This window comes from Lytechinus pictus, chromosome 5 (assembly GCF_037042905.1).
Source record: "Lytechinus pictus isolate F3 Inbred chromosome 5, Lp3.0, whole genome shotgun sequence".
NCBI classification, from domain to species: domain Eukaryota; kingdom Metazoa; phylum Echinodermata; class Echinoidea; order Temnopleuroida; family Toxopneustidae; genus Lytechinus; species Lytechinus pictus.
In genome coordinates this window covers 50844383-50865686 of record NC_087249.1, presented here as the reverse complement: position 1 = coordinate 50865686, position 21304 = coordinate 50844383, and the positions used below count along the sequence as shown (strand labels likewise).

The window sequence follows — 21304 nt, the reverse complement described above, 5'->3', positions numbered from 1 at the left end:
AGCTTTAAGTTGATACCAAATTTAGCTGCCCGTTTTTGCCCGTTTTCATGTTAGAGTCTATTTTACTTGACACAACATCCCCAAAACCTGTTAAAAAACGTATATTTTTATACCGCGCAGTCATCGCAGCGCACCGTGTGGCGTGTACATTGCCGTTCACTTTTGCACGGCGAGGAGGATTCCCCTTCCATTCCATGAAAAAGACATGAATTCCGGGCAGAATGCAAACAAAATAAAGGTTGATAGTGCATATAAGGGTTACCCGCCCCTCTTCCAGAGATAAAATTTACTTGTAGAATAATTTTAGCCAAAAACCCTCCTCACAGTAAAACATTAGTGGTCCTATATACTCTGCGTTTTACCCAAGTCTACACCGCTTGATAAAGCACGGTTAATATTTTTCAGATTTTTAAGTATTTTTTAAATCTAATGATCATTTTGATGCCATAAAATTGTTTTCAGGATCTCATACACACTTGTTAGGCATGTGAGAAGCATAAACCAACATTCACTCTGGCCAATCTTAAAGTAACACATAACACAAAGTTTATATACTACACATTGTTTAGCGTAATTTGTCTTTCACAGATAGGTTTTAAGTATCCAATCAAATCTTGGTATCAAAGTGACGTCATATCGGCTTTAAATTATGTACAGTCGATTCTACGCCCAAAATTACCCTTAATCAACATGTTAAAGTAAAAATATTACACGGAATATAAATTTGGCGCACTTTCAACTCATTCTGGCGCACTGTGCGTCGGTGCTGCGATGTGTATTTTCCAATCTGCATACCTTCACTCACTTTTAATAAGAAATTAATAAAAAATATATCTTTGATGTTTGTAGTTATGGGAATCACAAATAAACAAGTTAACGTAATGCAAATAAAAATTAACCTTACAATTTGCCCCTTGTTACATTTTAAGCGTAATTCTAACCATGGAAATATAGCGTGCAATTAGACAATATAATTACAGTACAAATAAGTAGGCCTATATTTATAAGAATACAAATATTGTTTCTAAATTCGCTGTAATTAACATTCATAATAAAACTTGCTTTATTCTTATGATTAAAATGCAAAATTTATTGTACTGTGTATTAAGTTGTAAAAATTGAATATCATCATTATCCTTGTTTATTGTCATGGCAATACTTTCTGCTATGAGCTTTCGTGTATTAAGTTGAAAACCAAAGTCTGTTCTATCTTGTCATACTTACCTAAGAGGAAATCCAGGTTTTTATTGGGGTTGCCTTGAATTTCCCCTAGTCAGCATAACCGCATTGAATTTCTGGAGGGGGGGGGGAGACACATCCCGAGTGGGGGCTCACTCTTTTAGGGGGATGGGCTCATGTCATATTTTTTCGGCGCCACAAAGGGCCGTACAAATCATGTTCACTTTACTCAAACCGATCAATCGTAACCTTTCCCCCATATACTTTTTTTTTATACCGGAATATCAATTCAAAATGCATCCAAAACATGCAAAATGCGCACCAGGGTCACGTACCGTTAATTACTTTTTTCGAAATGACAATGACTAATCAAGAATATTGTCATGATGGTTGCCTGTTGTGATCAGTAACAAATTGACATGAATGTTTAATTGTGATTCGTTAAAGCAATCCTTCGTGACACGGGGACGGGGCCTATAAGATCGTGCAAATTTCAATTTTCAGATTGAAAAAGTTCAGTCCCGCGGGTTTTCGCGTTACCACATGCATTCCCTCAATTACTTACTGAATACCCCTCCCCATCCTGGGAAAGTTCGCGCTTCCTTGAACCATGCAGGAATTAAGGCTAGTTTGATTGACCTCTTTGAATGAATACGAGGTAGAAGAATAAAAGAAATAGGCCTCTGACTATATGAATCTCCTGATTGTTCAAGACTTCATTGAAACAGGTTAAATGATTATCTATCGTCGAGCCAAGAAAAGAGATCTCCCCTCAATGTGAAATTGTATTCAGCTATTCCATGTCATTCCTGCCAAAAATTTAGAATCTTATGGTTTCAGATCAACATGATCAATGATCAATAAGGCACCTAAACGAAAAGGGACAGATTATACCATTGATTTGGAAGTCATTGGAATTATATGGAACATATTGGATCAATGTCATCAAGAATCAATGAAGAATGATACTTCCCAGTGCCACACTTATTACCTTTTGCCAATATATCTATAAATCCTGATCTAATATCACCTTACACTCTAAAAACAAATCAGTAAAAATGACCCGTTAAAGGGATGCTCCGAGCTGAAAATATTTAATAAATAAATAAAGTAAAATTCACAAAACAAAATGCTGAAAATGCCATTAAAATTGGATAAAAAATAACAAAGTTATTGAATTTGGAAGTTAAGTGATATTTTGTGAAAATAGTTAAATGGACGTCATCATGAATATTCATTAGGTGGGCTGATGATGTCACATCCCCACATTCCTTTTTCTTATGTTATTACATGGAATCATAATTGTTTTTTTTTTGTACATAAATTATGTAAATGATGTGTCTCCATTATGATAAAATAAGTTGCGGCAATAAATAACTAATGCACTTAATCAGTTGTCAATCCAATTGTTCTTGGTATAATTTTTTGAATAAACCTAATTTCACACAACAAAAACAAGTGGGGATATGACATCATCAGCCTACCTAATGAATATTCATGAAGATATGCCTAAAACTGTTTCCCGGAATAATGCAAATATCTAAAATTCGATAATTTTGTTATTTGTTATCCGATTTTCAGCATTTTGCTTTGTAAATTTTACTCTATTTATTGAAATATAAATATCTTCAGACTGGAGCATCCCTTTAAAAGTGTCAGCTGTGTGCAACTGTATTCTAGTCAAAGTTGACTATTTTCTAAGTCGTATTTTACTCGAACAGAGTTATTTCTAACTAGAATATATGTCAGAAATTTGACTAGCATATCAGTTGCACCCAGCTGACTACTTGCCTAGTCAATTTGACTGATTGTTTTGAGAGTGTAACATACTCTTATAAAGTAAACTTAGGCATGAGCCTACCATTTGTTGGTTAAAAGAAAATTACATGTTAATTAAGCAATCCGACTATTTTCTTGTATTTTTTAAAACATTTTTTACACTTTTATTTTATTTTATTTAAAAACAAATTTTTTACCCCATGAAATGGGTAAAACTCCTGATCGGTTGCTTAAAATATTTCTTAAACTGAAGTGATTATAATGCAATGAAAACAAACATTTGCAATTGAACGAGCATGGCCTGACTAGTCTTATATAATATTATCATGATAGAAAACATTTTCTCCCCAATTACAATTGTAATTGATTTAAATTGTCATACTGCCAATTATCCTAAAAGGTTAAAACAATGGATGTATTTGAATTCTAATGCTAGTAATTATGATCATTTCAATCATTAATCGTTGTTTCTGACGTTAACCGGGGTGCTCACCAGGGTTTTGGCAATATTTGAAAACAAAACGAGAGAACACAGCTGTTAGCACATCTTCGTATTTAAAGAGTGACCGGAAATTCGGGAACCCCTTTCAGATAAGTGATTACGTCATATCTAGGCAAAACGGGGGCACCGGCCGAACACAGACCACTGTGTGTCACGTTTTATGGGGTTAGTCTGGGGTTCGAAGGGGGTAGTGGGGAGGGGGGGGATCGCTTATTGAAATGAAATGAAATATATATATATAATAGATTTGTGTCTTGTTTTGGTATCAACCTTTAACCTGTCAATAGCGTTTGATGATGAGATCATAGCTGTGATGGGTACTGTCGCAAGAAACGCAAAGCGTGCTGACGGTAAGACAATATTACTTTGAGTAAATCTCAGATGACAAGGTAAGGATAATGGGATTAGAAAAGATCGATGCGGGGCTCGATGCGCATAAGCACATTTAGACTCTACGATTTGGTTGACAATAATGTCAAAATATTCGTTCAACGAGAAGGCAAGAGATGTGCGAGTGCGTGTGTGTGTGTGTGTGGGGGGGGGGGTTACGGGTGGTCGAAAAAGCTGATCCAATAGAATATAATATGATCCCTCTTCACATATTATATGTTACTCTCCCCCCCCCCCCCGTTCGACTTCCCGCAGCCCTTCTCATTATTCGCATTTAGAATTGGATATTGGCGTGCTAATTGTCTTTGATTGGGATTCACAGTGACACATTCGCACGCAAGGCTCATCGTTCTTCCTCTCTCTCTCCCTCTCTCTCTTTCTCTGTCTCTATCGTTTTGGTTCTCCCGATCTGCTTTTCTCACTCTTCCACATCAGGGATGTCGCGTTGCTTTGTTGCCAGAGTTTTTTTTTCTTTTCCAACGGATCTGAATTTCAAGCAGCCCTGATGGACAAGGGAAACCATTAATGCAGGATCCCAGCTGATTCGTGTACTCATTCCGCTGTGGGTAACGTCGGAAACCGACTAGTGGTAGACCACATTATTTGGTCGAAAATATCGACGAAGCATTCACAGCGAATAAATGCAGATATCCAGCTTCAAGAATTTCCAACAGTTATATAATTCGTTGTCTCGAAAACTTCCAGTTTTATTCGCTTTCTTGTGCAATCATGGATCTAACTTCGTTGATCATTGGAATAGCATGGGTATTTTTCCAGCAGTGCATCGCTCGACCCGCCCCGATACCACGCCGCATCATGGACCCAAAGCAAGTGGGCGTGGTCAGATCGGGGAATACCCAAGTCAACGCGGGGAACGAAACCAAAGGCATGGATGAAGACCATCTCAAGTACCTCATCACGCACTTTGAAACCTTTACAGATGAACAGGTATGTCAGTCGCGAGGCTTTGATATATTACTCTGTATTCCTTTCCTTTTCATTATTTTTCATATTTTTTTAACTTTTTACCAAATGATACTATTCTGTAATGATATTATTAGATATAGACTACCGTTTTTACAGCTTTTCGCGAAGTCATTTTATCAATATGAATAGAAGATCATGAAGATGACGGGGGGGGGGGGGGGTCGAGAAATGTATATATAGAGAGATAGAGGGGGAGGATGGGGAGGTATACTATATATTTTCTTGTTCAGTCCAGTAAGGATAACTTGCAGTTGTAATTGTGCTTGCTCCAAAGTAATTGAATTGGTTTTATTCTTATTTTCTAATCTCTAATAGTAGTTCATGAGGTCGCATGCATATCAGGTTTCATTTGTTGGTTTCTTCTCAATCACTGTTCTCGGATTTCTTAATATGGAAATAATTGATTCCATCGTAGGTCTTTATAGAAGATTAGAATGACTTATAAAGACTCTGCAACTGATATTCGTAACAAGAGAACCCGATTAGAAATTAGCCGAACTGTCACTTTAATTGTGATTGCAAATGCATATAGATGTGATAGGCACGAATTTTGAACTCAACTGCAACTCCCAGTGGTATATGTTTGTTTAAATATATATAATATATATATAATTTTTGGCTTATAAAGTCAAGTGCATCTATTGGTCGGTTAGATACCATTTTCTCTCATGACTTGTCTCTCTAATAAATTTGATCTTAGTGAAATAAGAAGGCGGATGGCCAAACGTACAGTGCATCGCTTTAAGCAGGCTAAAACGTACAAGACCCCGTTGCACAAAATAGCTGCGTTTGAACGCAAGTACCAAAAAATCAAGCAAAGGTCCCTATACTCGTATTTCCTTGGTTGAAAGTCAAGTTGTGTTTGATTTCTAATTTAATGCTAGGAGCCCCACCCCCCCCCCCTTCCCCTGTGTGAAAACCCATTTACTAAAACTGCTCATGATAAAAGGTCGCTGCCCGTTGACGGTTGATGAATCCGACCTGGGGCCGTTGCAGAAAGAGTTGCGTTTAAACGCAAGCCAAAGCATCAATTGCAAGTCCCAAATGCGCGCTGTTGATTGGTTGAAAATCAAGTTGCGCGTGATTTTTTAGAGTTGCGATTGATTGCAACTCTTTCTGCAACGGGCCCCTGTGCAGCAATGTTAAAGGCGGCCATATGCGGGGGGGGGGGGGGGGGGTTCCAAGTAACAACAAAAAAACTTTCAATGGGCTCTTCCAGGGATGTCGCGGTTTCAAGCTCTGCTTTTGCGACGACCCTTGCAACGATCTCATTTATTGTGTAATAGACAATGCCTCTTAAATTATTTTTTGAAATTATGTTTGTATTTTACATTAATTCATATGCAAAATCATTTGTTCATCATCTTCATGTCATATTTTAGAAATGCATTTTTGTCAAGATTTTCGTTTATGGAAAATGTTGCAAAAACCAATGAACCAAGTGAAATTAAATGAGCAAATTACATTGCTATGTCAGTGCATACATAATTTGCTGGTGGGCATACCTGAAGCCCCCACTTAGAAATCAGCATACAAAAAATGAGGCCTAACCCGAATTGATGTATTCCGGGTTTACAAAAGGCATGCTTTGCTTTGACCAGTTGCTAGGCCTGGATGCTTCATGTTTTCTTGCAAGGGTATTGTAATAACTCTGCATTTTAACACAATAGTTATTTCAGGCTTTGGTTAGCATAAGTCATGCACATTTTAGACAGGACTGAGTTAAAACTTATCCACGGTCAATTTTTACTTTTAGATGTCTTGAAAATGCATTTTTTGCTGATTTTGAAATGCAACTGTCGCTGAACTCGAGATGTATTGAATCTGGTAATGTACTTGGACAATATTTGGTATGCATTATTATAAGCCAAATCCTGATAACGGAGATTTTCGTCGAAACCATGAATGTTGACGACATAATTGATGGATATTCATCCGCGAGTTTGATAGTTACACTTTCTATTTCCAATATTAAAGTCGAACGTTTTTTTTGTTTGGGCACATCGAAACTTGGGCAAATGAATATGCACCTGCTGACCTATTTTATCACAAGGTCAAGCATTGTACAGGTAATAAATTGCTGTCAATCAAATTACTCAGCGTGAACATGATGAACTTGTCAGAAATCACAACTTTCTTTATAATTTTAAAACAGTTGATTGTTTCTTGTTTATCTTTCACTTTTTTTGTTGTTACTTGTTTGCGTGGGGGCGTAGATCATTTCCGAAAAAAAGGATTGTTTCAAAACCATTATTGTTTATATTATTTCATTATAAAAGAATACATCATAAAAGAGAAACAAGATTGGTATATAACATGGACCTACAATATAACTACGGAAGAATCATCTCAAATACGATATACTAAGGCCTGGGGCCCGTTGCAGAAAGAGTTGCAATCAAACGCAACTCTAAAAATCACGCGCAACTTGATTTTCAACCAATCAACAGCGCGCATTTTGGACTTGCGATTGATTTTTTGGCTTGCGTTTAAACGCAACTCTTTCTGCAACGGGCCCCTGTACATACAAAACAGCAATGTTCAACTTGCGGTAATTCAGCGAGCAGTGAACTTATACATGTTATATCAGAATAAGGTACACTCATTCCCCTTTTCGGTCCATGGCTATAACCTATCCACTCTTGCCATGCATTAATACAATCATATGGCAAGTATCCAACATGAAGCTTCTATTGCAAATCTCCTTTAAATGAATTAATTCTCTAAAATGTCCAAATCTAATGTTTCCGCTATTATAAGAAGACAAAATGATAGACAACTTTCAACAACGCCGCCCCAATGGAACATCACCCGTTAATCCCCAGAGCAATACCCTGATTAACTTAAGCTAGACTTTGGGGACTTCCTTAATTATTTTCCGAAAACAGTATTCAAGTGGCAAAAGTCGCAAAACTGGACGATCTTAATTATGGGCCCTTATTTGATAACCCCCTATTTACATGATTTATTCGAGAATTATCTGAATTTTACTCCGGAAAGAATTCAAATTAATTACTTAGTTCATTAATTTCATGTTAATCTAATTCATTAATTTAATGTGAATAATCATTTTATATCGTATGCCATTGAATTGATTCAATTTTGTTTAATCATAATGGTACTTTTTTATCTTAAATTTCTATTAATTATTCCACTTATTACTGTAACTCGGTAGTTTTCTTCTAGAAATATCTAATTTAGGTGCATCAAGTTTTAATCATTGTATTCATTAGACAGATTCTTAATTTTCTTTTTATTTCTATTTAGGAGAGGTATGAAATTGTTAAGTGTATATATTCTTGATTGGGTTTTCCCTTGAGGTTACTATGCTAATATTTTTTGGTTTATATATCTGTAATATTTGTTTTTAAATTGTCATGACTGTTGATATGAACTTGTTGATTAATTTGATTTAAGCTTTCAACCTTTGTCATGCCAGTGGTTGCAATAAAGACACTCACATATATGTGGAAGCGCCGTGGTGTAGCGGTTCTTATACTCTCGCCTTGTAATCAGAGGGTCGTGTGTTCGAATCCCACCATGGCCTAGCGTCCTTTGGCAAATCGTCAATCCACAATTTGCCACTCTCCACCCAGGTGTTAAATGGGTACCCGGTAGGATGCGAAAGCCTATGTAATATGCCTAGCAATTGAGTATTTGGAACTCTTGTTGGAAAGCTCCCCATGGAGTGGAGAAGGTGCATACATTGTATGCAGGCATGCAAGGATCCGATGACCGGGGTAATAATATATCTGTAAAGCGCTTAGAGGCGTCGTTCCGATGTGTTAAGCGCTATATAAATGCGGAATATTATTATTATTATTATATATGTCGAAAACATTACCTATTATATTATCCTCCCTATTAGTTTCTTAACTCCGTCGATATTTATAATTTCCGCAATGAAAGGGAATACATGCGAATTAGCATCAACAGAAAATGTGTCAATTATTTGTAAATTGTTGATTGTTCATGGCAGATGTTTTCCGTTAACTAATGCAACCTGGATTCGACTGATGGGGACAACATCTGGTAGCGTGGAAATAATAGAAGCAAAATGTGACAGAAGTGAATTTACAATGAATTGATATCAAAATGAGTGAATATGAAATAAAAAGATACAACTGGGTATGATGTGAATCATTATTCTCAATCGAATTCAAGACGATACGCAAATAAGTATACATGAATGCCGGTCGCAACCGCTTCTCTCTCCGTTAATATTTCCTACCTACGTGTTTACCATACGTTCCTCATTCATCTCCTTCCCTTTCCCCCTCCCTACTCCTTCCCTTCCACCTACTCCCTCCTTCCCATTTCTCCTCCCTCCTTTCACCTATACTCCCTCCTCCCCTTCCTCCGTCCACCCCACCTCTCTCCGTCTCCTTTACCCGCTCTTTAATTCCCCTTACTACCTTCTTCCCATCCCTTCCCCTCCCTCCTCATTTCCCTCCGCCCTTTCCCTTTCCTCCGTCCTTCCTCCACTATCACTCCTTTCCTATCCCCTTCTCCTCCCTCTTCCTCCGCCCTTCCCCCTTTTCAGTCTGTTTCAGCTCCCCTTTCATTTCACTTATTTTTATGCCATGATATATTTTCTTAAAGTAGACTTAAGTTTTTGACGAAATACTGTTATGTTTTTGTTATTAAAAAATCTGCTTATATTCCTCAAATTGTATATTTGTTTTGTATATTCTTTGTATTTTTGTTTTGGACAAAATATTGGCGAATGCCAGTGATGTTAAATAATAAATTCAATTCAATTCTTTTACTCTGTCCGTCCCTTTATTTTGATTCGTCTGTTTCCGTTCTTTTTCTCTCTTCCATTTCTATTCTCCTCCTCCTCTACCTCCCCCTCCTTCACACTCCTCACTTCTCCCTCTTTCTTTCTCCTTGTCCCTTCTCCCATTCTTTCTCCTGCATCTGTCATCCACCCAAATCGGGCTTTCTGTAAATAGAACCGCTAACATTACTTTGAGCTCGTGGGACTTAAGTGAAAGTTCCTGTTTTACCCACACTGGTATGTACTCAGAATAAAGAAATAAAAGAGACAAAAGACACATGAATGTTGGTTTAAAGGGGAAGTTCACCCTGACAAAAATTTTATTGTAAAAATAGCAGTAAAAATAATTAAAAAGTATTACTGAAGGTTTGAAAAAATCCATCAACGAATTAAAAAGTTATTAGAATTTGAATTATTTGATTTGTGACGTCTTAATGCGAACAACATTCAAGTTACTTAACTTATCGTTATTTGTCCTATTAGGGTTTTTTCTGTAAGTTATACTTGTTTAATTGGTCTAGGAAATTGATGAATTCTACCATCAATAATGGACCAAAGTTTTCAAAGATAACTAAGCTTATGCATAATGATTCTATTATTGAAGATAAAGTTCAGATGGATTTAACCTCTTTAGAAGTATACCAACAAACTCCCATTCATTTCATCAATATCTGGGAGATAGAAATCAAAGTTATATGTTTTTCTCTCCTACGAACGCACAGGAGATAATTAGAATGATATCTAGCCTAAAATTAAATAAAAGTGCAAGATTTGATAACATTGATAATAACCTTCTACAGAAAACTATGAATTATATAATTGACCCTCTTATTTATATATTCAATTTGTCATTATCATCGGGAAAAGTACAAAAATCAATGAAAATTTATAAGATAATACCAGTCTTCAAAAAGGGTGATAGTTCTTTAGCAAGTAACTACAGATCCATTTCATTGCTTACAAACTTATCTAAAATTCTCGAAAAATTTGTTCATATACCAGTATACTAACTATATGTTTTTTTAAAGCACAACATCCTATCCGATACTCAATTTGGTTTCCGGGAAAAGAGTAGCACTTCCAATGCAATACTATATTTTGTCCAAACAGTTGCTAAAGCTTATGACAAGTCTTCGAATATGATTGGTTTGTTTTTAGATTTTTCAAAAGCATTCGATACAGTTGATCATAACATTCTCCTTTATAAACTTTCTCATTATGGAATTAGAGGGGAACCATTAAAGTGGTTCAAGAATTATCTAACCGGGCGTTTCACTTGATTGTAATATTTCTGAACGTAAACCTGTCCTTTGTGGAGTTCCACATGGCAGCATTCTTAGCCCACTTTTGTTCATTACTTATATAAATGATATTGATATGTCATCTAGATTGCTTCAATTTATACTTTTCGCTGATGACTCTAATATATTTCTGTCGCACCCCGATCCAGAGTAATTGACGCTAATTTTCAATGACAATGACAAATTTTTGGGACTGATCATTGATGAAAAACCTTCTTGGAAAGCACATATTGATAATATTTGTAAAATCATTGCTCGCAACATTGGTGTCATTAGAAAATTAAGTCACTTCTCACCCCATTATATTTTGGTATCATTATATTCAACGTTAATTTTACCTTACTTGAATTACGGAGTTGTTGCATATGGGGTAACGCAGCGAATTCTCAAATTAATAGACTTTTTATATCACAAAAAAAGAGAGATTCGTATCATTAGTCATGCAGAATTCAGGGCACATACAAACATTCTGTTCTTGAAAAATAAAGTCTTAAAGGTTACAGATTTATATTCTTTTCAACTCGGACAGTTAATGTACAAGTTTATCAATAAACAATTACCGTTACCTTTTAATAATATGTTTGTAAAAAATGATAAAATATAAGCATTTCATTCGCCGGGTGAGATCATTTCATTTACCTCTGAATAGAACATCCTTTGCACAGAAGACATTTGTTTTTACTGGTCCAAAATTATGGAATTCTTTTTCAAAGGATATTATACAATGTAATTCTATACAAAATTTCAAAGGAAAACTTAATATCTTCTGAATTTATATTAGATTATCGTTTTTCCCCAAAGTAATGTAATTCAGAACTTAATATGTAAATGTGTTTATTAATTTATCTTTGTATATGTTTAATCGTTTTATGATTTCTGTATACAGTGTATACTGAATCATTTATTTTTATTATTATTTATTTATTTTTATTTGTTTATTTTTTATTCATTGTATATACATATATATAAATATTTATTTCTTTATTTCATCTTATTTTTTTATTCATAAAATGTACTTATAAAAGGGGGCCTTCACCCTACAAGCTCTGCTTTTTAGTTGGTCTCCTTCCCTTTCGATTTCATGGTATTATTGTATTATAAAAAATGATTTAAATATTATATTTTGTAAATATGTATATTGAACTATCATTATAAATATAAAAAGATTGAAAGAGGAATTAAATAAATTGAATTGAATTGAATAGTTAAATTATACTCTCATTGTTTCTTCAACTATTTTTTTATTTTTTTTTATTTTTTTTTATTAATCAATTATTACATTCATGTGTATTCATGTAACAGATTTGATGTGATGGTTATGATAAAATTGAAAGTTACTCTTCACAGTGGCGTTATGAGTTTAATAAAATTGAGGGGAAACAGCATGACTCAAAATTTTCTTTTAAGATTACGAGCGAGAGAAGTGAGCAAGAGATTTTTTTTTACTTTTCAAGTTGAATATTTGATAATTTTCCGGACACAGCATTTGCATTTCATCTCTTTCTTTCCCTTTCTTTCTTGATCCCCTCCCCCTAGTTTTTCTTTGTCCGGGAACTTTTTTTTTGGAGGGGGGGGGGGGTGTCCAGTGCCCCAATGCCCCTATTTATTTGTTAATTTCACTCTTTTCTCTCGTCCTTACGTGAAATTGCCTTACTCATTTCTTTGAGAGCCAATGAAGACAACGACAGGAAATGCGACAATTACAACACTAAAAAATGGCTGTCGTAATGAGCAGTAGTTAAGCCCCTTTCACAATTGACGTACGACCTGTTTACGACCACCTGCAACAGTTTTTTCTTGTTGTTGCACGATCGATCCCTTGGTGTCTTGCGAGCACTCGCAGTCGTTGTAGACAATCGCACAAACTCGAGGTGGTCGGAGGTGATCGTGACTGGTCGCATCTGAACTATGAACATGTTCAAAATCCAAACGCGATCAAATACGATTGATTCACTCGCAACAGGTCGTACCATCGGTCGGGCGATCATCGTGTGAGTGTTGTTCAACGTTGTACGACTTGGTGCGAGAGGTGGCACACCTAAGTATAGTCGCATTTAGTCGACTGGAGGTCGTACAACACTTGCACATGTGCTGGAGACCTACAGAGACCAGTCTTGCGACTGGGTGCGATAATATGAGACTGTTGCAAGACCGATCGAAATTACGGCTTACTACATTCCACTACCGTTGCATTCGCATGTATGCGACCGTTCAGCCCCTTTCACAATTGAAGTCCGACCAGTTTACGACCGCCTGCAACAGTTTTTTCTTGTTGTTGCACGATCGATCTCTTGGTGTCTTGCGAGGACTCGCAGTCGTTGTAGACGGTCGCACGAACTCGAGGTGGTCGTGACTGGTCACATCTGAACTTTGAACATGTTCAAAATCCGAACGCGATCAAATACGATCGATTCACTCGCATCAGGCCGTACCCGGGGTCGTACCATCGGTCGGGCGATCATCGTGCGAGTGTTGTTCAACGTTGTACGACTTGGTGCGAGAGGTGGCACAACTAAGTAGTCGCATTTACTTGACTGGAGGTCGTGCAACACTTGCACATGTGCAAGCGACCTACATGTACAGAGACCTGTCTTGCGACTGGTTGCGATAATAATATGGGCCATAAGACTGTTGCAAGACCGATCGCAACGGCTTACAACATTGCACTACCGTTTCATTCGCATGTATGCGACCGTTCCACTCGCAATCCCTCGTGCAACACTCGCATGTGATCGCACGAGCACAATAAGAGCATATGCGACTTACTCGTGCAACGGGGTTTGCTGGTTGTTTTTGTTGTACGACAGCTGTTGCAACTGTGAAAGCCTCTGTGCGATCTTATGAGATGACTAGCGATTGATGCCTGTTGCAGCATGTCGCAAGACCAAAAGGTCGCAAATGGTCGTAAGTAAATTGTGAAAGGGGCTTTAAGCCCCTTTCACAATTGACGTACGACCTGTTTACGACCACCTGCAACAGTTTTTTTCTTGTTGTTGCACGATCGATCCCTTGGTGTCTTGCGAGCACTCGCAGTCGTTGTAGACGATCGCACAAACTCGAGGTGGTCGGAGGTGATCGTGACTGGTCGCATTGGAACTTTGAACATGTTCAAAATCCAAACGCGATCAAATACGATTGATTCACTCGCAACAGGTCGTACCATCGGTCGGGCGATCATCGTGTGAGTGTTGTTCAACGTTGTACGACTTGGTGCGAGAGGTGGCACAACTAAGTATAGTCGCATTTAGTCGACTGGAGGTCGTACAACACTTGCACATGTGCTGGAGACCTACAGAGACCAGTGTTGCGACTGGGTGCGATAATATAAGACTGTTGCAAGACCGATTGAAATTACGGCTTACAACATTCCACTACCGTTGCTTTCGCATGTATGTGACCGTTCAGCCCCTTTCACAATTGACGTCCGACCAGTTTACGACCGCCTGCAACAGTTTTTTCTTGGTGTTGAACGATCGATCTCTTGGTGTCTTGCGAGCACTCGCAGTCGTTGTAGACGGTCGCACGAACTCGAGGTGGTCGTGACTGGTCACATCTGAACTTTGAACATGTTCTAAATCCGAACGCGATCAAATACGATCGATTCACTCGCATCAGGCCGTACCCGGGGTCGTACCATCGGTCGGGCGATCATCGTGCGAGTGTTGTTCAACGTTGTACGACTTGGTGCGAGAGGTGGCACAACTAAGTAGTCGCATTTACTTGACTGGAGGTCGTACAACACTTTCACATGTGCAAGCGACCTACATGTACAGAGACATATCTTGCGACTGGTTGCGATGATAATATGGGCAATAAGACTGTTGCAAGACCGATCGCAACGGCTTACAACATTGCACTACCGTTTCATTCGCATGTATGCGACCGTTCCACTCGCAATCCCTCGTGCAACACTCGCATGTGATCGCACGAGCACAATAAGAGTATATGCGACTTACTCGTGCAACGGGGTTTACTGGTTGTTTTGTTGTACGACAGCTGTTGCAACTGTGAAAGCCTCTGTGCGATCTTATGAGATGACTAGCGATTGATGCCTGTTGCAGCCTGTCGCACGACCAAAAGGTCGCAAATGGTCGTACGTCAATTGTGAAAGGGGCTTTAGAGACCTGTCTATTTCAGTGTCATCTGTGAAATTAGAAATTTAACGAGCTATTTATTTTCAAAATGGAAATAGGCCTAGGAGTACGTGTTAAAACCTTCCTTCTCTGTTAATTTTGGAAAGGTGTTATAGGGTTGGTTAAAATCAATATACCTATTATTGAGAGGAAATAATATTTTCTTTTACATGCTATTTTGATTTAACCAACAGTTGGTAAGTTCCATCAAAGCAAACAACAATTTTTTTCCCTTGCGACAACATGATCAAAAGCGCAGACAAGGGAATATATCCCATTAGATTTATTTAAAAAATAGAAAAATTTGACAAAATCTAGACATGACAAAGTAATGTACTCTACAAGAATAGTTGTATGAAATTGAGAGGTTGCTTTACCTAACAACTGAAGTTGCTAAATTCAGCTACAATGAAAAAACCTGACACCACTTTCTACAAAGTTGTTCTCAGAGAGCGTGCAGAAAAGAAAAATATTCGAAAAGTACATTCATTCACAAAAAGAGAGTTGACTCAGTGGCAGATCGGGGGTGGGGGGGGGGTGTAAACACATCCGGCCAGTGCATCCCCCTCCCCCGTTCTTGAGAGAGCCATAATAATTAAAAAAATGAGTGGAAAATGTCGTGCATACGCAAGAAAAAGAAGTGAAGACCTGGGAGGAGGGCAAGTCAACATTTCTTGACAAAAATACCCCCTTCTGGAAAATCCTTGATCCGCCCCCGGAGTGACTTGATGTTGTAATTTTCGATTCAATCTTCAGACCTGACTGAAACATCCGCAGTGATTCGGGGAAGCTTTTAATTACTCTCACCAAGAAAAGAGAAAAGACGGGGTCACGTACATGTCATCTAAAGCTACATTGATTCACCGTGCTAACCAAACCAAAACAACAGTTTTTAACAGTTGTGCCCAATTTAAAGAACTCGCAACATGCTCGATCATTATCCTTTATATCATATTGGGGGTAAGAAAAGAGTCTCTGATTACAAAGGGAGTATGCGTTGTTTTAGGAAGTTGATATGTCAGGGATTATGAGACAAGGCATCCGAGGAAAATGTGTCTGGAGATTTCGTCCCTGTACGCAACTGTTTAGTGTTAGGATGCAATGCACAAGGGAAAAAAAACATATATGACTAGCGGCCCACTAATTATCTTTTACAAAATAATAATCATTTTCATTTTGTGTTATTTATCTATTTTTGAAAAGTAATCTATACTTCTATCTACCCATTCATCTTGTATATATTTATCAATCATTGATTCATTGTTGAGCTGCGGTTGATTGATTAATCCATTAATTCGTTCATAAATCCATTCATGCATATTCAAAAGAGCTATTGGGTTCAACTGACATTATCAAAGAGATCAGAGTGAAAGTTGAAAAGTGCTCCACCCTCCCACAAAAATTATAACAAGACCCCCAACAAAAAATAACAACTGAAACAAAGTACAAAAAACACAAGTGGACTCCGAGTCAATGTAAATGGCAATTGAAAGAAAGTATTATAATTTTTAAACTATTATCATTTAAAAAAAAAGAGGATGGGCTGAATCTACCACCCCACTACTTTCAATTGGTTACCATGGTTACTGATTACGGGGAAGAAGGAGTGGTCGCTAGACGAATGTAGTCGATAAAATAACAATCATCATTGTCACGCTGACGGCATACCGAACTTAGTAGTGCAATGCCGGTCCGGGGCTTAATTATTTCCCGAAAATAGAATGGTCATGGTCGTCGCGATATGTCATTTTTAATCGTTCATTCCGCACCTATCAGCTGATATCGGCAATAAGGTACATTAACAATAGCCACGTTCACACATCGACCAAAACAAGATTCGTTCGCGGCTTGCCATCCCTCATTCGCTGACAGTGTAATTGCATTTTCCGGTTCCATGACATTTGCTCTGGCGACAATTGCTCCGATGGAAAATCCGCACTCTTAGCCAAACATAAAACCTAAACTCCAACACTAATTAAACCCTTATCCTTATCTTTACATTATCCTAAGCCAGAATTCAATTACAATCCTCACCCTAACCCTATGCCCTCTGAGATATTAAGACCGAGCAAATGTCGCAGGAGCAAATGTCACCGTATTTTTATCCCTTAACCATTAGCCCTTTACTTACATGTTATAATAATTTAAGATTAATCTGTGACACTGCAAGGGAAATCTAAAGTTTTAGTCACAATGTGGACAAAGTCAATGTTTTGAAGCGGGTTTCCCATGCTTCTTACAAGGCTCTTTCACACCCATCATTTAAACAAAAAATCATATGGATAGAAATCTTCAGAAAGTTATTTAACAAATAGGCCTACTTAAAAATTGAAATGAAAACATCAATGCAAAATGCAGGATTGATGTTGGTTAAAGAATATCCAAAAAAAGCGCGAAAAGAATGAGAATTTTTGTTTCTTTTTTCACAGCAATTACAATAACTTTTTTTTTTCACTCTTTCAGGGTGTGAATGGTTCAACTGCGTCCAAACCGTCAACAAGCCATCTCCTCTCACGAGCTAAAAGGAAAGCTGTCGAACCCCATCATTTCTGGCCGTATGGGATCATACCGTACGAGATGACAAATACGTATGATGGTAAGGATTAAAACAACGTCTTATTACCCTTTTCAAGGGTGGCGCTACGGGGAGGGGGACTGGCGACCGCCCCCTATGGGTTTTCACGTAGTGAAGAAAAGAGGAGAAAAATGAGAGATAAAAAGCAGAAACAAGAAATAAAGATGCCGTGTAACTTTACACTCATAGAATTCAACTATAGAAAATATTATAATATGAACATAATATGGCGTTGCTTTCGGGGTCGTCTGCCTTCTCACCAACTCTCTAACAAAATATCCCAACTCCGCCTCGACCCTCTGTGAACTTAACAATAATGACGCAACAATCGGCTTTGTGAAGATGTCATTGTAATGATTTTCAATTTCAAGACTGCTCTATTGGGTCAGGAGGCAAAGCTTTTAAGGGATCATTGCATATATTTTAACTGATAAACGGAATGTTGATTGGGGGCGGGGCAAAATGACTTGAAGATGTTTTTTATCAGTATAACATAGGTTTAGAGTAAGATTGCCAAGATCTCCCTTTTTTCTATCCCCTTACTTATTTTTCCCTTATCTACCCTCTGTCTCACCCATTTTGTGGAGTGGGGGTGGCCGCACCCTTTCGAGACAACCGGGCGGCGGGGGAGATAAACTAAACCGCTTGATTCCTCACACAATTCTAATAATATTACTAGTAATGCATGTTTTGTTCTCTCTTTCTTTGCTTAAACCTTTCAGAAAAAGAAAAGAGTGAGATTTACGAAGGAATGAAATCTTGGGAGAAAGTAACATGCGTCCGTTTCGTGCCATACACGCCCCTTCTCGTTAAACAGCTGGGCCATTCAGACAGACTTTATTTAGAGAAACGGGAAGTGTGTACATCTTTTCTGGGACGACGGGTTAAAGGGCGCCATCTGATGTCGGCTTGCCCACACTGGGTAAGGAAATAACGTTCATGTTCATTTATTAAAATAAAAATATTACCTTATTAATTTCAGGAATAAGGATATTTGTGTTAGCTGTCAGATTTCCCTTCTTTGTAGAGCCGTAATTTTGATTAAAAGATGGACAAAATGAAATCCAATTTCTCATTGTGAATATTTTGAACAATTTGTTTCAACATTCATAGACAATTGATTATGTAAAATGTATACACATGATATATATTTTGCTGAAAAAGACTATAATGAAACCCCTTTACGTTGCAGACGTACACGATGGTCCACGAACTCGGGCATGCAGTTGGTATGCGACATCAACATCAAACACCGGATCGTGATCAGTACATCGATATACATTGGGAGAACATCGACGAGAAGGTGAACCTTGAACAGTCGTTCGGCATCGTAAGAAACCCGTCACTGTACGACCAGTCGTTGCTCAAAGCCACCCCCTACGATATCAACTCCATCATGCATTATCCGTTCAATGTAAGCTCTCTGATATTTAAATAAAAAAAATGTATAAAGGGTAAATGACCAGGGCCTCGGTGCATCAAAGTTACCATTATCATGATTATGGTAACTTTGCCATCCAATGGCAACTTGCATGGAATCCTTGGTTTTTTATTGGCTGTTGATCATCGTTACCATGGTAGTTACCATTGGATGGCAAAGTTGCCATGATAGTAACTTTTATGCAATGGGGCCCAAGCATGCCAGGTGTATATAATGTACACAGTATTAATGAACAATTACAATAACAATTAATAATCTAAATTATGAAATAAAACATGTGGGATGCCTGGCAAACCGCCTCCAAGTAGCCCACTTGAATTTAAAGCATAAGTTTATTTCCTGTAACCTCTATCCCACTTGTCTTTCAAAAAGCACCGCCTGGTGTCTATTTTCTGGATTTGCTTCCCCGTTCTCATTGGTATTAGGTGGCTAGTGACACCCTGCCTATTCTTTCTTCTTTACATCACCTCAATACTTCATTTTAACTTTTCTGTATCCTCACTAATACTGTATTCCTCCATTATGCAACAACACATCTTCGTTCCTATATTGAAACGTCTTTACCTTTTTATCAGTCATTATGCACAAATATCTTGCGTCCCTTTAAATTCTATCCCTTTAAAACGTCAAGCAGGAAGTTCTTAGGTACACATAAAACGCCCCCCCCCCCAAAAAAAAAAAAAAAAAAAAAACAAACTGGAAAATCTTCAAATTTTGTCAAATTCCATCCATTCAATTTTCTGCATGGGGCTGCCTTATTGTCTGTCCCCCAAAATCCAGCTGAGTCAATGTCCCTATCTCTAGATATATGCGCCTGGTGATCTTGAGATTTACGGTCTTCGCCTTTGCATCGCCGATACATTTAATTAAGTTCAATTCAATTCTTTTTTTCAATTCAATTCAAGTATCGTCACCCGCATGTTCTTCACATTGGAATTCATTGGTTTTTCGCATATGTTAATGAAAATACTGGCCGTGGTCAATTTAATGGCGTATCTTCCAAAAACAGCACTGGGGCGGGGAGGAGGATAAGAAATGTACAAACCTTTCAAATATCTTGCGTCCCTTTTAATTCTATCCCTTTAAAACGTCAAGCAGGAAGTTTTTAGGTACACATAAAACGCCCCCCCCCCCCCAAAGAAAAAAAAAAAAAAAAAAAAAAGGAAAATCTTCAAATTTTGTCAAATTCCATCCATTCAATTTTCTGCATGGGGCTGTCTTATTGTCTGTCCCCAAAAATCCAGCTGAGTCAATGTCCCTATCTCTAGATATATGCGCCTGGTGATCTTGAGATTTACGGTCTTCGCCTTTGCATCGCCGATACATTTAATTAAGTTCAATTCAATTCTTTTTTTCAATTCAATTCAAGTATCGTCACCCGCATGTTCTTCACATTGGAATTCATTGGTTTTTCGCATATGTTAATGAAAATACTGGCCGTGGTCAATTTAATGGCGTATCTTCCAAAAACAGCGGGGCGGGGAGGAGGATAAGAAATGTACACACCTTTCAAACATTTCACGCTTTGCGAACTGATGCAGAGGATCGAGGTTTGAGCCCAGGTCACGTCTTTCGGATGTTGATTACTCGGTACCAGACGTACATAATAATACCTTGGCCCCGTCTTAAAAAAAAGCCATCAATCTGAAACCACTGTCAATATCTAAACTGCATGTTTTTCATTTTCGTTTAAAATATTTTCCAGATATATGATGTATATCTTTTTTGAAAACTCGGTGTCCTACTTTTTGGTCAAAAAGGACATTGTACAAATTTTAGGCAGAAAAATATGATATTGATGGATTTCCATACATCTAAGGTTGATTAGATTGATATCCATCTGACGAAACTCAATCACAGGCAGGCGCACACACTAGAATTGCGCCATCATCAGTTCTGATCATCTTATGTTTGTTTTGCACTGGTGGCTTGATGTTCAGGAGCCTTTCTTTCTTTCTTTCTTCCTTTTTCTCGCCCTCGCTCTCGCCCCAACCCCAACCCCCGATCATCCGCATAAAATTGATTTTTGTCTGTTTCTTGAAGGGGTAGTCCTAGCAGTCACTATCGTAGATCTAAATAAAAGCTTTATTCTTTTAAAACAACATAAATATATAATAATCCCATAAGCCATATTTAAATAGTGCAAGCGCGGAGCGCGAGCTAAAGCTTTTGGAAATTTCATGTATTTTGTCCTAAAGATTGAACATTCTGGGCAATGTTTTTTAAACTGACCATAT

At 37.8% G+C, this 21304-nt stretch overlaps 1 protein-coding gene across 1 annotated transcript in view; it reads left to right on the top strand.

Annotated features, from left to right (window-relative positions):
• The first annotated feature begins 4579 nt into the window (after positions 1–4579).
• The window catches only part of LOC129261301 (protein SpAN-like), a 20245-nt gene continuing 3520 nt past the window's right edge, over positions 4580–21304 (top strand). The window contains exons 1-4 of the mRNA XM_064099546.1: positions 4580–4798; positions 17515–17647; positions 18349–18548; positions 18819–19040. Coding sequence (XP_063955616.1) covers positions 4580–4798; positions 17515–17647; positions 18349–18548; positions 18819–19040 — 774 coding nt within the window. The remainder of the gene's footprint in view (positions 4799–17514; positions 17648–18348; positions 18549–18818; positions 19041–21304) is intronic.